Genomic DNA, 14,746 nt, shown 5'->3' with positions numbered 1-14,746 from the left:
ATATTAAATGATGCGCTCTTCAAAGGTATTCAAAATTTGGAAGTATTAGAAGTCAGTCATGAACACCCAGTTAATCGCTTGGAATTTCAAGAAAATGCATTTTGCAATTTGAGAAACTTATCAATAATATCATTAGAAAACTCTGAAAAAATTGATCTAACCCCAAAGTGCATTGAAAAATTAACAAACTTAAAACTTTTGTATTTAAACAAAGAATCAACTTTAAGCTTTAGTCTTCAGTAAGTATTATTCGAAATAAGACTATGTTATATGTTAAATGTTATACATAGACTACGAAAGTATACATTAGATGGAAAAGAGAGACATTTGAAATATATTTACTACCAACAATAATTGTTACACCATATATTGTAAATTGTTCTTCTTAAAATATATTTTCTTCTCTCCTACGCACCTACATACTATATGCTACCTACATCCAAATATTGGACATATGTACAGTAGATTCCGGTTATAGCGACTTTCAAGGGACCGACGATTTTACGTCGTTATACCCGGAAGACGCACTATCCGAAAGGAACAAAACAAATTTTTGTTTTATTTATTTTTATTTTTTTTTTCATCCTAAAAGGTTTGTAAGATAAAACAAATTAATTTTTAAACAAAAAAAAAAATATATAAATTATTATTTAATAGCATAAATAATAAATCGTATACCTGCATGTAAGCTAAGACGTCAACTAAAACTAACAGAGTAGTGAGAACGTAAGAACCTTCGTGTCGCTGCTAGGCATATAAGCAAGAGTGCCAATCCCTGATAAATGCATACATTTATGCCAGCGTCGTTTGATACTTGAATTTGTTGGCATTATTTCGTTGTACTTTTTTTTCGTCGCAATATCCGGTTGAATTGTGAAATATTTCGTCGGTATAAGCGGTTTGTCACTAAAAGCGGAGGCCCTTTCATATACATAAGTTTATATGGGGACCAACCAAGCCATCGAGTTTTCAACGCAATAACCGGACGGACAATATAAGCGGATATGTAATATTATATCAACAAACCAAATATAGCCTTCGGTATATTTTAATATTTTTATATTATATTATATTTATTATATATTTTAAGAATAACACCGCACTGTTTTACTCTTTTTTTAAACAGGTAGCGGGTATCTCACAGTCGAGCAGACTCGACTGAGCTTTCTTACTTGTTTAATCTGCAATCAAAGCTAATTCGTAAATTGTAACATTTCAGCACGGATTTATCTAGATTTTTTCACTCGAAAGAGGAAGGAAATAGAATAGTTAGGACTAAAGCTTTCATTTGCTTTAAAGGTAGCAACAGTTGTGAATTTCAAATGGATATTAATAATCGACTCTGTCCAAATGACTTTAAATGCACACTTGATCGCCTACAGATGCGTTTTAAAATAAAATACATCCTGAATAGATCCATGATTAACGAAATTCCGGAGCTACCGATCCCAATAATTGGAAATACTACATGTCTCTACTTCCAAAATGCAAACCTCAAAAAATTACCTAAATACACCTTATATGGATATTCTAATGTAAACGAACTGCATCTGGCTAACAACCAACTTACACATTTAACAGTCGATGAACTACCGGAAAACTTGACATATTTCGACATTCAAAATAATTTTCTACAAACGCTTGATAATGAAGTTCTTGAATATCTTTCGAATCGCTCAGGAATTATAAAGATTTATCTATCGGGCAATTCATGGATATGTGATTGTAGAAACGAGAAACTAATATTATTTGTATCGAATTACTCGAATAGAATTGAAGATCGAGAGAATATAATATGCAGTAATGCCAATCTGAGTCAAATGGTTAATATCTCCACATCATCTATTTGTAAAAGAAGCTTAAATCAAAACATAAACATCATAATATTTATTGGAATCTTTTTTTGGAATTATCATTACAATATTCTTGTATTTCTATTATAAGAAATCAATTTTAAAGTGTCTTTACGAAAAGAATATTTGTGGAAGATGCATTAAAAGACCGGATTACGAAGAAAACTTAAAAAAAAATGATGCATTTCTTGCATTTTCACACAAGGACTTGGATTTAATAGACGAATACGTTGAAAAGCTAGAGAGAGGACCTGCCCAATATCAACTCTGTTTTTACCATCGTGACTGGTTGATCGGAGAATCCATTCCGAATTGCATAGTAAACTCGATTGAAGATTCCAGTCGAATAATCATCTTGCTAACGGAGAACTTTGTGCAGTCGTCATGGGGTCGATTTGAGTTCCGATCTGCAATTGAAGCCACTTCAAATTAACAAATACAAGCGACTTATCATCATAGTATATAGCGGAGTCGATCTCAATGATCTGGATAGTGAGCTGAGAAATTATTTAAAATTCAACACATATCTTAGAAGAGATGATCCCCAATTCTGGAAAAAGCTGATGCTTGTCATGCCGCAGAGGAAACAGAGGAATGATCTTTTATGAGTAGATAACATTATATTTCTTTATTTGTATTATGTTATACCTTAACAAAATGCTAAACATTGTAATAAAACAAAGTTTATAAAACGTTTACGATTTTCTGAATTCTGCACTTTACATACATTTTAATTCTTAAGTCTGAAAGATACTGAGAACATTTTCTGAACTCGAATTTTTGTTTTGTACTTTTGATTTCTTTTTGTATTTAGGTTTATAATAATCACAATTTATTTGTCGATAAATACAATGAAAATAAAGTTAGTAAATATGTTAACTGCATTAAGATCCAAGACTTCAAACCAATGTGCAATGGGTCGCCATGCTAATTAGATTTAGACCAGGGCCGCGGAATGGAAGCCAGAGAAAATGCATTTATTTGCTGAGCACTATGCGAACTCAGTAGCTGATTGAAACGCGTCAAGTGCAGTACCCAAAACAAAACAAAGCAAAACAGAAGAAGGGAAAGCAAATAGTCAATTCAGGAGCAATGGCCATGGATGATTACGATGATGACAGTAAGTGGGACTGAGACTGTTGCATACATCCAGCTGCAATCATATAAATCCTAGTGAGCAGCGTGGGCGTGACGACGGCCCGCATTGAGAATCAGCATCAGCAACAGCAACAGCAGCAGCAACATCATCAGTACCCGGGCCAAGGACAGGGTTCGGGACAGGGTCAGTATAGTGCGGGTGCTGTCAAGGTGGGCGGTTGGCGTTACGAGGATGCGAGTCGTTACATTGGGGAATGGAATCAGCGTGGTCAGAAGCATGGCATTGGACATCTGCAATTTGCTGACGGCACACGTTACGATGGCCAATTCCAGGAGGGACTTAGCCAAGGTCTGGGTTGTCTTTGGTTTCCGGATGGCGCCAAGTGAGTGACGGGGATTTAGGCTGAAATATTGGAATAATCATTATACACACATGTTCAGATATGAGGGAGAATTCCATCAGGGCTGGTTCCATGGCAATGGTATTTTCTGGCGCTCGGATGGCATGAAGTATGAGGGTGAGTTTCGTGGCGGAAAAATCTGGGGATTGGGGCTGCTCACGTTTCAGGACTTTACGCACGGATTTCCACGCAACGAGGGCTATTTTCAGGACTGCCGCTTCATGAGGAAACGTCGCTGTCCCGATATCGTTCAGCGTGCTCAGAAGTGCGCCCTCATGGCGCGCTCCCAGTGCGATCATCCCTACTAGTTAACAGACATAAAATGAAAGTGTTTGATCAACAATTGTGCGTTGAGTTTTATTTTCTTTGTTGTTTCTTGTTTGGGGATTAGTCAGTTGTTCAAATGATTTAACGCTAATAACAATTGCATTGGCCACCCGCTAATCCTCTCCACCGGGTGCGCCCACAAGATACCACGCATTGCGAGCTGTGACGGCCACATTCCGTACCAGACGCTTCGGATCGTCCAGAGCAGGGGCCAGTGCCAATGTCACATCCTGTTTGTGCGGTAATAACACATACGTTGGATATGTGGTGATATCGAGGACCAGTTGCAGCGCTGCAATTCGCACTTGCTGTAAACGAAGACAGCTTACAATTAAACTGCAGAGCAGCATTTGCGGGAGGACTCACCATGTTGAGGTCTTTGTTCAGCTTGGTCAGCTTAAGGCAACTGGGTATAAGGTGTCCGAGGTGTGCCTGGAAATATGCATCCTTCTGCTGCACAAAACTCTCGCAAATCTGCAGCACAATGCACAGCGAGTGTGAGTCCTTGTGCGCATCGTCCAGTGTCTTGAATAGCAGCGGTCCCAGCTGATTGATGTTGAGCTTAATTACCGAATGTGGCGTCTCCTTGAGCACATAGATGAATGCCTTCATATGGTGCTCACAATAGCTGCCCAGCTTCGAGCCCAACTTATTCATGATGGTGTGAAAGAATTTCTGCTTGTACAAGTATTTGACCACGGGCAAATCAAGCTCAGGAAACTCGGCAGCAATGACATCAAACGCCAAGGCAGCGGCACTACTCAGCGTGGGATGCTCCAGCAGATCCGATAGCTAAATGAAACAATGTAAGATTAGCAATGCAACGAGAGGAGCTCGTCAATTCAATTGTTTTCTACTCACATCGCCCACAATGTCGGCGGCCTCCTCGAAGCCGGCAACCACCAGACCTTTTTGCTATCCAAGCCAACAGATCAACAGCGCGTTTATCGCCTTCTTTTTAGTGCTTTCTTCAGTCGATCCGTAATGCGTTTCACTTGCTCACGATTCGCTTTCGTGTTGTCCATTTTATTGACGAGGCTGCAGAGCAAATGATGCGCTGTCTCACGCAACTGCTCATTGTCCGAGCTCAGGGACAACTGGGTCAGGTCATTGAGCAGTCGCTCGAAATGATCATCCATGGCAATGTCCTTGTGCAAGTAGCCTAACAGTCCCTTGGCCACAAACAGATGCGCCTCCAGCTGCAGCTGTAATCCCGGTAAATATTCGCTTACAATGGCGCTCTGCTCCGACAGCGGGAGTTGCTGCATGATGAGGCTTAGGGCACCGGCAATTTGCTCCAGCGATGCCTCAGTCAATGGCGTTGTTTGCTGAGCCAGTTCAATGAGCTTGTGCAGCAAATTTGACTGCTGCTGCAGCTCCACAACGAAGCGTTGATCCTCCTGCTTCAACAGCGAGTTGAGCGCCTCCAAGGCCAGCAGACGCACTGGGTCTGCGGCCGTGGCGCTAAAGACTTGTTTCATCACTAGTTCGAGAATGCGTTGGGTGAATGCCACCTGCGGCAGCAATGGCAATAGATTGTCATAAATCTTGCGCTTGATGAACTCCGCAAAGATGTCAAAGTTACGCATGCAAACGTCAATGAAATTTGACTGCAACTCAACAGGCTGCAAGGCACCCAAACTAACGGTGAGCGGCTTAAAGTTTAAATCAATCGTCGGATGACTGATCAACTGCACCAGCGCCTTATAGACCAACGCACGCTGAGTCTCGCTCAGCACCGGAGCGCATTCGCAGAGCACCGCCAATGCGGCACGCTGCAGCTCCAGATCCTGTTGTTTGTCATCAAAATCGTCGCGCTCGCATAGTCGCAAAGCGGCAATGACATCGTCCTGCAGCGGCAGCACAATTGCCGTGTCCAATCGCTGGAGTACATTACGCAATCCAGCCAGCTTGTAGACCTGCGAGATGATGTGATAGAAACGTATGCGCTGTTCATCGCGCTCCAAACTCAGCGGCTGTGACGACTGCAGCTTCAGCTGAAATGTATTGAGAATCTTGTCGCCGGCAAACGCCGCATCGCCGGACACACACATCATGGCAATGGCCGAGGCCGGGTGAAACAGACGCTGATGAACGTCGGTCAAATGGGTGAGCACCACACCCAACACGATGGTCTGATAGTTATGACTGATTCTTGGCTCTTTGGCGGCACTCTTTAACAGCTCGGCGAGCGTCTTGAGTGCACAGCGCACCACATTGTCATTCTCAGAGCCCGGAAATGTCTCAGCCTTGAGTGCCTGCCAGATTTGATCGAAATGCGGTTCCAGCGCAGCTGGTGAAAATTGGAGCGCTGCTTGATGCTGTCAAAGTAGGGAATGGATTAGGAATTAGCGATAGAATAATAATAATAATAAATACAACTTACCAGCAGCTCAATGGAATCCAATTTGGCCACAAGCAGTTCGCTATCCAACTTCTCGACTGCCAGAGCCACAATCCATTCGGCAAACTGTTCGCTGGCCACAAGGCAATTGGTCAATTTCTCGGCGAGAGCGTCGCGTGTTATGGCCTCCGGATCCTGTTTACTACGAGTGAAATCGATGGGAAAATAGCAGGCGAAGATTTCAAACATTTCCTCAGCCAAGTGCAGCAATGGATATCGTGCAATAAACTCGGGCATAAAGCCAAATATGATGTCCAGATTGCGTGGATCACGCTCGCCATCAATGGAATTGATCAGACCATACAAAAAGTCGCCAGACATTTTGACTAGCTCTGCAACGGAGAGTAAGACTATGACAAGATTTCCTTAATATAGAAAAACACTAAACTTACCTGGCTGGAAATGCAGTGTGAGGTATTCGAGCATGTTGAAGATCTTAGTGCGATCGCCGCGCGTCTGCGATTGGCATGTTGTGTACTGGAAGAACGCTTGAAGCAGCTGTGTCACATTCGCCGGAGGCAGCTCCTTCATACGCACCAAGGCACTGAGGCCATCGATAATGGCCGGCATAACATTGTGATGATCGCGCAAGCGATCCGTGTAGAATGTCGTCAGGAATTCTAATTGTTTTGCATTCAGCAGATCGTTGGGCAATGCATTTAGTACGGCGGACAAGAGATTTGTGCCGGCTACACGTTCGGCAGTGTCCGAGGATGTTAGGGCAAAGCCCAGCTGCTCGGCGAGGTCCGAAATGTTGTACGTGCCGCCATTGAGTTCTGCGAGAAGGGAACACAAAGAAATTTGTTGTTGGGCAAAAACAGCTGATTGTGGTTCTCCACATTTAGCTTACCATTTGCAATTTGTGTGGCGGCTGCTTGCACTTTGGCATCGCTTTTCAGGGCCTTCTCTAATGTTGCACGCGAGGGCGTTGTCATGTTTGCCGCCGTTGCTAGCGTAAGCACTAAATTTAACAAATAACTTAAGCCAAAATGTAAGCAACAGCGATTTGGTTAGTCAGTGCTGTCGCCTTCCTCGTTATCTCTATTTCGAAATGGGAGATCTATACACTGTCAATCGCTTGACGGACGTCAAACATATGAGTCTTTGTATCACACTCTAACTTTGACATAAAAGCCCCAAGTCTACTTTACATTCAAACCATGCCATATCAACAAATATATTGATCATATCAAAGATATATAACTTTTAATGAATAAGGCAAAATTTGTTCTTAGCAGTTACAATACTACAAGACTATCGTCTAACAATTATAGTTTGCAGCTTCCATCTCTACTTTACGTCTCGTCGGTGTGACCATAAATTATTATACTTTGAAAAATATACTAAAAACAAACTAATAGTCTGGTTGATTCAAGCTTATGTTTGCAATTTTGTTACAGTTTATTAATGCACATTTATTCTTATTTTTGTTTTCTATTTCATTAAGTATTTTGAATGAATACTTTAATAAGTGTAGCTGTAGTAGTAATTAGTCGCCGTAAAATAGTATATTTTGGCTTTTTTTCTCGACGTAAAATGTAATATTTTTTATTTGTAATAGTGGGGTCACATTGCTTTAGTATTAAGCAACAACAATCGCCGAAGAAGCGCTGCAGCCGTTTGTATTAAGCTAGCGCATCAGTTTAAAATTTAATCAAATATTGTTTTTGACACACTTTAAGTTTGTAAAGCCGTGTAACAAAGCCAGTGTACTAATGTCCATAACCGTAAGTACTATGGCCATAAAACAAAAGCATAGATAAAAATGACGTCGACGTCGCTGCTGACGCCCCCACGTAGCGCATACAAAATACAAAAAAAACAAGAAAAATGGCTTAAGATGCAAGTGGAAGTGCAATCTGAATAACAACAAGTCTGTAATTAAAGTAAATTGTATTAAAAGTCGAGCATTTGATGTGCAATTAACTGCTACTCAAGACAATGTATGTATGTGTATGTGTGTGTCTGACGAAACTTAAACGCCGCGGAAATTTGAGCTCTGTTTTTTCTTTGCTTGTTCTTGTGTGCGTGTGTGTGCTTGTGTGTTTTGAGAGCGCGCGTGTGTTGGTTTTTTTTTGCATACAACGTTTTAACGTCGTTGACTTGAAAGAATTATTCAAAAGCCCCAACGACGACGACTCAACAAGGTCAAGCGCCTTATTTGTCAGCGCCGCAAGGTTTATAATAATTTTATTACATTTTCCCAATCGGATTCTGATTTGGATTCATGTTGGAACGTTGCACGACTCGGAAATGGGAGCGCGTCGCAGTTTTAAATTTGGTGACAGCAGCGAGCAGCGAACAATTGTGCTTATAATTAGCGCACTTGCCTAGTGTTGTGTAGTTGTTGTTGTAGCTATCTTCGGTCGTTGCCATTGCTATCTTCTTTTATTATTTTCGGTTATTTTGAGACTGGCACTACGCGCGGCTGCTCTACTCACTTTCCATTTTCTACCTGCGCTAGTGTTAGTGCGAGTGCCTGATTGTCTCCACGTATGTGAATGCATGTAAGTGAGCTTGTGTGCGTGCATGAGTGAGTGACAAAGCCGCTGCGTTGCTTCCGTTCTATTGTGTGTGACGAGAGACATATAACGACAATTGTCATGACAGTATAGAGAGAGTGAGAGGCACGGCTAGAGAGAGCGCAGCTTACGCACTTAAACAATAACAAAGCAAACTAAACTGCAAGAAGTAGCAGTAGAATGTTAGCATAGAGAGTGCAGCTTAAGCAACAACCAACAAGGAAGAAACAACATCAAGCATAGAGAGAGACCAAAGGCTAAATAGAGAGCAACACCACATCAACATATAAGTGGACGAAACAATAGTAACTTGTAAGCATAGAGAGCGCATAGAGAGAGCAAATACTAATAAGAGTAACGCTCACGCACTTTAGCAACACCACTACGTTAAGTAGAAAAAGAAGCAGCAGTAGATTGTAAGCATAGAGAGCGCAGCTCACGCACTTGAGCAACAACAACAAATCAAAGTAGAAGAAGAAGCTGAATGTCTATGACTTTAATTGGCATTAATCTTTGTTTCGTTTTTGGTTACAATGACAACAACCTGTTCTCCCCCCTTTATTTATTTATTCGAGAGCAGTTACTGCGAGGTGGCAAGCAAAAGACAACCACTTGCGTAGGAATGACCGTAATGGCCAAAACTACAATTGAAGAAATATGCGAGAATGCCAAATTAGCACGCGACATGGCTTTAACGGGCAACTACGATTCTGCCTGCATTTACTACGAGGGCTTGCAGGTAAATTTTGTATAGTCCATAATCCAGTTCCACATCGCTGATAATCAATTTACAGGGTATGCTGGCACGCCTGCTGAAGAGCACCGTGGATCCCATGCGCAAGGGCAAATGGAACATGGTGAGTTGGCCTCTTTCTCCTTCTTTAATGTGCCTCCTAATGCTCTTTTTATGAATTGCAGATCAACCAGCAGATCAATCAGGAGCATGCTAAAATCAAGGCCATACAACGCACACTGCAAGACATCTCGCTGGATCTGCAGACGAACAAATTTGCCCACAAACTGCGCACGCAGCTCAGCGAAGAGAGCAATGTAAACAAAGATCCCGCTGCCTGGTTCAAGCCCGATCCCGACATCTGGACACCGCCACCCAAAGATCCAGATGTCTGGGGACCACCGAAACCGCCGCCGTCCATTCAAACGGTGGGACGACGCGCCACCAGCACCGCCAATAGTCGACGCACTTCAGCAGCTCCCCAATCAAGCAGCGGCCGGCCCAGCACGATCCCACAGAGCACCACCCGTAATGGTCCAGGTGCTGCAGCAGGTGCTGGGGGGCGTGGCAACGCACGCAACTCGGCATCTACATCGCGTGGAGGCGCTGCCAATGGTCGTCTGGGCGGTCGCAAATTGTCCACCTCAAATAACAATAATAATAATAATAACAACAACGAAGGCAAAGATGACGAGGCCACGGCAACGGGGAGGCAGCAATGGCACCTCAGGTGAAGGTGGCGATGCCAGCGAACAACAATCCAACGAGGAGGAACGAAAATTTCAGCCCAACAATCACATCGAAGCGGAACTCGTGGACATACTTGGTGAAGTCCACAATTCATCCTCCCCAATTCAACTAATCTAATTCATGCTTTCAACTATTGTAGAACGTGATATACTGCAAAAGGATCCAAAAGTGCGCTGGAGCGACATTGCCGATCTGCACGATGCCAAGAGGTTGCTCGAAGAAGCCGTTGTGCTGCCCATGTTGATGCCCGACTACTTCAAGGTGCGTCATCAGCTTAATTACCTGGCCAAAGGCCCCCGACTGAATCATTATTCTCAGCTACTTTGGTTTCCTTATCTTTGGACAGTGGGCCCAGCAAATTTAGCAGTACATAAAATATATTCAGGGATTAAATTGAGTTCTTAGCTGGAATTGAAAAAGAATTAATATTCAAGTGTTTATTTAGAATTAAAGTTTAAACGGTAGCATTTCAGTTAGCCTGGATCAATGTTGAGGTTTTAATGAATATTTATTAAGGATTGGATTAGTGATGTGTATAAATTCTAGTGCGGTCAACAATTGATTTGAGATTTTTTGAGCTGCGAATCAAATGTTATCAATTTTAAATTCAAAAGATTTATTTTAAATACTTCAAGTAGATGTGACTTAGTATTATAGAATAGATTTTTTTGTAGCTGGCATATTTACTGCTTACGTAACTAACGATCATCATTAAACCACATCGAATTCCAAGAAATAAATTATATTAGCATTAAGATTTGTTTTTGCGTATTGCTACACAATAGACTTGCAGTTAGTCATTAAATATTTACCTTTATTAATCATCTTAAGTTCGCTGGGGCCTCAGTTGAATTATCGTTATTGGCTTTTATCAAGTACAAATATGTTTTCTTTATTTAATACTTTTATTATAGTCGTGACAAAATCGCAGATGGCCTAAATTAGATATTTTATATAAATATTTCGGCAGTCTCAATTTTACATTTATCTGTTTACCGATCCAAAGTTGAAAATCGTAATGAAACATTTCCAATGACTTCAAAGTTTAATACAAATATTCTGTTGTAGTTGTTGGAATATCTGAATCTAATCGAGATATAATCGTTGAATTATAATTGATGTGCTAGAATATAGTATTATGATCATATAATAAATTAGGTATTTAATAATCAACGTGATTTATGAACGCGGAAGAGTATTTTTGTTATTACCTCGATTCATTTTTCAACTTTCAATTCTTTTGCAGGGTATTCGCCGTCCATGGAAGGGTGTTTTGATGGTGGGTCCGCCTGGTACCGGCAAGACAATGCTGGCCAAGGCGGTGGCCACCGAATGTGGCACCACTTTCTTCAATGTCAGCTCCGCAACGCTCACGTCCAAGTATCGCGGCGAATCGGAAAAGATGGTGCGACTGCTGTTCGAGATGGCACGATTCTATGCACCCAGCACCATTTTCATTGACGAGATCGATTCGCTGTGCTCGCGACGTGGCTCCGAATCAGAGCACGAGGCATCGCGACGCGTCAAATCCGAGCTGCTGGTGCAAATGGATGGCGTGGGCGGTGGGGAGGAGCAGGCAAAGGTTGTCATGGTGCTGGCTGCCACCAATTTTCCCTGGGACATTGATGAGGCGTTGCGTCGCCGTCTCGAGAAACGCATCTACATACCACTGCCAACGGATGAGGGGCGCGAGGCGCTGCTCAAGATCAATCTGCGTGAGGTGAAGGTCGACGATAGCGTGGATCTCAATTATGTGGCCAATCAGCTGGAGGGCTACTCTGGAGCTGATATTACCAATGTGTGCAGGTAAATTTGTTTTCTTATCAAACGGAGTTTTGCCAATTGCACATCTAAGTGTTGGGAAATAACTTAGAAAAAACTATCTTTCTATTAAAAACATCTAAAGTACTTTAACGAGATAGATTTAAGATGCAGCTCAGGAGAAATTAAAAACTAGCTTAAAAAAGGAAAAGAATTAAATTAGTAAAATATAACGATGGCTGCACATCTCTATAAATACCTAGATCTTAGAGACTATAGCAAATAGAGCTACGAATTTTATGGATGACAGTTGTTATGTTTGCATTTTCACAAATCGAAATTTAAACCACAAACTTTAAAGACAATATGTTGATTTTTTTTTTATTGCATTGATTTCTGAAATTTCTATAGATTGTAATAGAATAGAAGTTATTAAAAAATCAATTTAATGTAGATGACGTCACCCAGTTTAACAGCTCTGTTCTTGAGCATGTGACGAGTCTGTTAATGTTCACAAACAAATATTCAAATTGTTTATAATTAAATAAGTCAAGAAATAGCTGATTGATTTTGAGAAACTGTAGTTCACTTTTAAAAAGAGCTGATTGATTTTGAGAAACTATAATTTACTTTTAAAACGAGCTAGATTTGACGAAGAAATATCTAAATTGTCAACTCTATTTTCAAGATAAGCCAGATTTCTAATTTTGATTGATTCTTTAATTAACAGGGAGGCTAGCATGATGTCCATGCGACGCAAGATCGCCGGATTGACGCCGGAACAAATACGACAGCTGGCCACTGAGGAGGTGGATCTGCCGGTGTCGGAGAAGGACTTTAATGAGGCCATCAGTCGCTGCAATAAAAGCGTGTCCCGGGCGGACTTGGATAAATATGAGAAATGGATGCGAGAGTTCGGTTCGTCATGATGGCGCTATCAAAGTCGAGCGACAGAGGAGGAGAACCAATACCCGATTCCATCATCGATTCATATATTTATATATATACACATATATTTTTGGATAGCAACAACAAGAACAACAGCAAAGCTTTTAAAGTGTCGAGAAATAGGAGAAAAAGTTGAAACATATTTTATATACTATTAAAACATTTTGTATATATACTATATGATATATGCACGAGACGATATGAGGATATAGACATACAGATATATATATATATATATATATGTATACACACGAAGCGTTGGAATTCAAAAGACTAACAGTTCTTAAAGAGGAAACACAAAAACAAAAGTAACTGAAAATAATGGAAAAACTGCAAAGCAAGAAGTGAAATTGAAATTGGAAATCAGGAGATTTCGTTAAGAAGCAATCACATATATACACACACACACATCCAGCACAATCCTTTCTTCCTTCCAAAACAAAGAAAATGAAAAAAACCTTACTAATACATTTTTAGTGGAAACCACACACAAAACTCACTCTAAAAACTAAGCCTAAAGTTATAATTATAATATATATTACATGCCGCTTAGCCTTTGGCTTCATTTAACATTAGCCGCCTCTATTTTCATATACTATCAACTGTAATGCTATAGTATAATTTATAAACTCATTTCTCTCACCACACACAAACACACACACACATTGTAATATTAATTTTGAATTAATTATAAAACGTATATCATAGTGTATAGTTTTTATGAAGAAATGAGGAAATTGTGAAACCGCCTATGTACTTAAAAACAACAACAAAAACAAATGCACTATTGAACATTTTAAACAAATAAACACACACAAAAAGTTTTTAACTCGATAAGCCTGAATCTTTATTATTTACTCGTGTGTGATATCAAATGGAAACATAAACAAAGCACTTGATGAGTCATTTGCTATGGCAGCATCTCCAAAATTACTAATACTATGAAAACTCCTCAATATGGTCGCGACGGCGGCGGCGGCATCGGCATCGGCATACCCATCATCGGGTATGGCACATTGCCTGGATAGAAGCCACTTCCAGCGGGGCCAGGACCAGGCAGATTTCCATAGGCTGGCATTCCAGCTGGTATGTTGCTGGAACGTTGCGGCTGTGGCTGCGACTGCTTCCGTATCAGTTCCTGCATCTTTTCGGCCTTCAGTTTACGCAGATGCATCATTCGACGACTGCTGAGAAACTCTTCAAGGAATGTCTCCACATTGATCTCGTTGTCTGTGAACTTTTTTACGCATTCCTCTGTCTTCTCTTCGCTCTCTGACGCAGATGTTTGAAGCAGGGCCAGCGCTGTCTCTTGATTGACCCCGCCACTCTTCTCCTTGATCTGTGTAAGCAACTCTTGAACGGCAGAACAACTGGTGCGTCCCTCTTCGGTAAGCTCGGCCAGTTTGCTGCGCAGCTCAATAATTTGTGACTCCTTTTCAATGTTCTTTTCGGCTCTATTGCGATTCTCTTCAAAGACTCGCACTTTTTGTGTTTTCAGTGAGTCGAGCACTTCGTCAACTTTGTCATCGAGTTTGTCGTCATTGTTCAGCAGTTCCTTAAGCTGATCTGAGCTCATGGGAAACAGCGAGGATTGTAATTGATTGAGATATTCTTGGTACATGATGTTATCACTTATTTGTAATTCGTTTTTCTATTTCCGTTTTGAGTTGTTCTTTTTGTTATTTTTTGTACGTGTTTAACGATAACAATGCTTTAACATTTAACTTAACAGTGCCTGTTACTGCTCTGCTATTAACAGTTAACTATCGATTATGACAAATATGATTAAGTCGTCAACAAAACACAAGAATTTATAATTGCGCCGTGTTAGCAATGTTGTCTTTGCTACATTTAAAGTGACAATAATAAATAATAGTTAGTTTACTGAATTATCGATAAATTTCTGTTGAGTTGTTCTCGATAATATACACTTAACAGTAGCATTAACA

General features: G+C 40.8%; 4 protein-coding genes across 4 annotated transcripts; 2 read left to right on the top strand and 2 right to left on the bottom strand.

Moving 5' to 3' along the window:
- Positions 1-2,752: 2,752 nt before the first annotated feature.
- LOC133839415 (MORN repeat-containing protein 4 homolog) lies at positions 2,753-3,695 on the top strand. Its single transcript, XM_062270970.1, has 3 exons — positions 2,753-2,973; positions 3,028-3,334; positions 3,393-3,695. The coding sequence occupies exons 1-3, from the start codon at positions 2,946-2,948 to the stop codon at positions 3,658-3,660; spliced, it is 603 nt and encodes a 200-aa protein (XP_062126954.1). The 5' UTR covers positions 2,753-2,945; the 3' UTR covers positions 3,661-3,695.
- On the bottom strand, positions 3,676-7,182 carry LOC133839411 (MMS19 nucleotide excision repair protein). Its single transcript, XM_062270966.1, is given in 8 exon segments — positions 3,676-3,987; positions 4,046-4,471; positions 4,541-4,591; positions 4,593-4,631; positions 4,633-6,000; positions 6,066-6,415; positions 6,476-6,859; positions 6,934-7,182. Coding segments are annotated over 8 exon segments (2,898 nt in total). The 5' UTR covers positions 7,019-7,182; the 3' UTR covers positions 3,676-3,792.
- Positions 7,183-7,647: 465 nt separating this feature from the next.
- On the top strand, positions 7,648-13,634 carry LOC133839412 (katanin p60 ATPase-containing subunit A-like 1). Its single transcript, XM_062270967.1, is given in 8 exon segments — positions 7,648-7,810; positions 9,186-9,344; positions 9,400-9,462; positions 9,524-10,045; positions 10,047-10,164; positions 10,228-10,349; positions 11,335-11,894; positions 12,580-13,634. Coding segments are annotated over 8 exon segments (1,755 nt in total). The 5' UTR covers positions 7,648-7,798; the 3' UTR covers positions 12,779-13,634.
- Positions 13,620-14,535, bottom strand: LOC133839414 (vacuolar protein sorting-associated protein 37B). The gene has a single exon (XM_062270969.1). It carries the CDS (start codon positions 14,416-14,418, stop codon positions 13,750-13,752), a length of 669 nt encoding a protein of 222 aa, XP_062126953.1. The 5' UTR covers positions 14,419-14,535; the 3' UTR covers positions 13,620-13,749.
- Positions 14,536-14,746: the final 211 nt, after the last annotated feature.

The sequence above is a fragment of the Drosophila sulfurigaster genome, chromosome 2R (genome assembly GCF_023558435.1).
Source record: "Drosophila sulfurigaster albostrigata strain 15112-1811.04 chromosome 2R, ASM2355843v2, whole genome shotgun sequence".
NCBI lineage: Eukaryota > Metazoa > Arthropoda > Insecta > Diptera > Drosophilidae > Drosophila > Drosophila sulfurigaster.
Note: the sequence above shows the minus strand (reverse complement) of the source record. Positions and strands in the feature narration are given on the sequence as shown.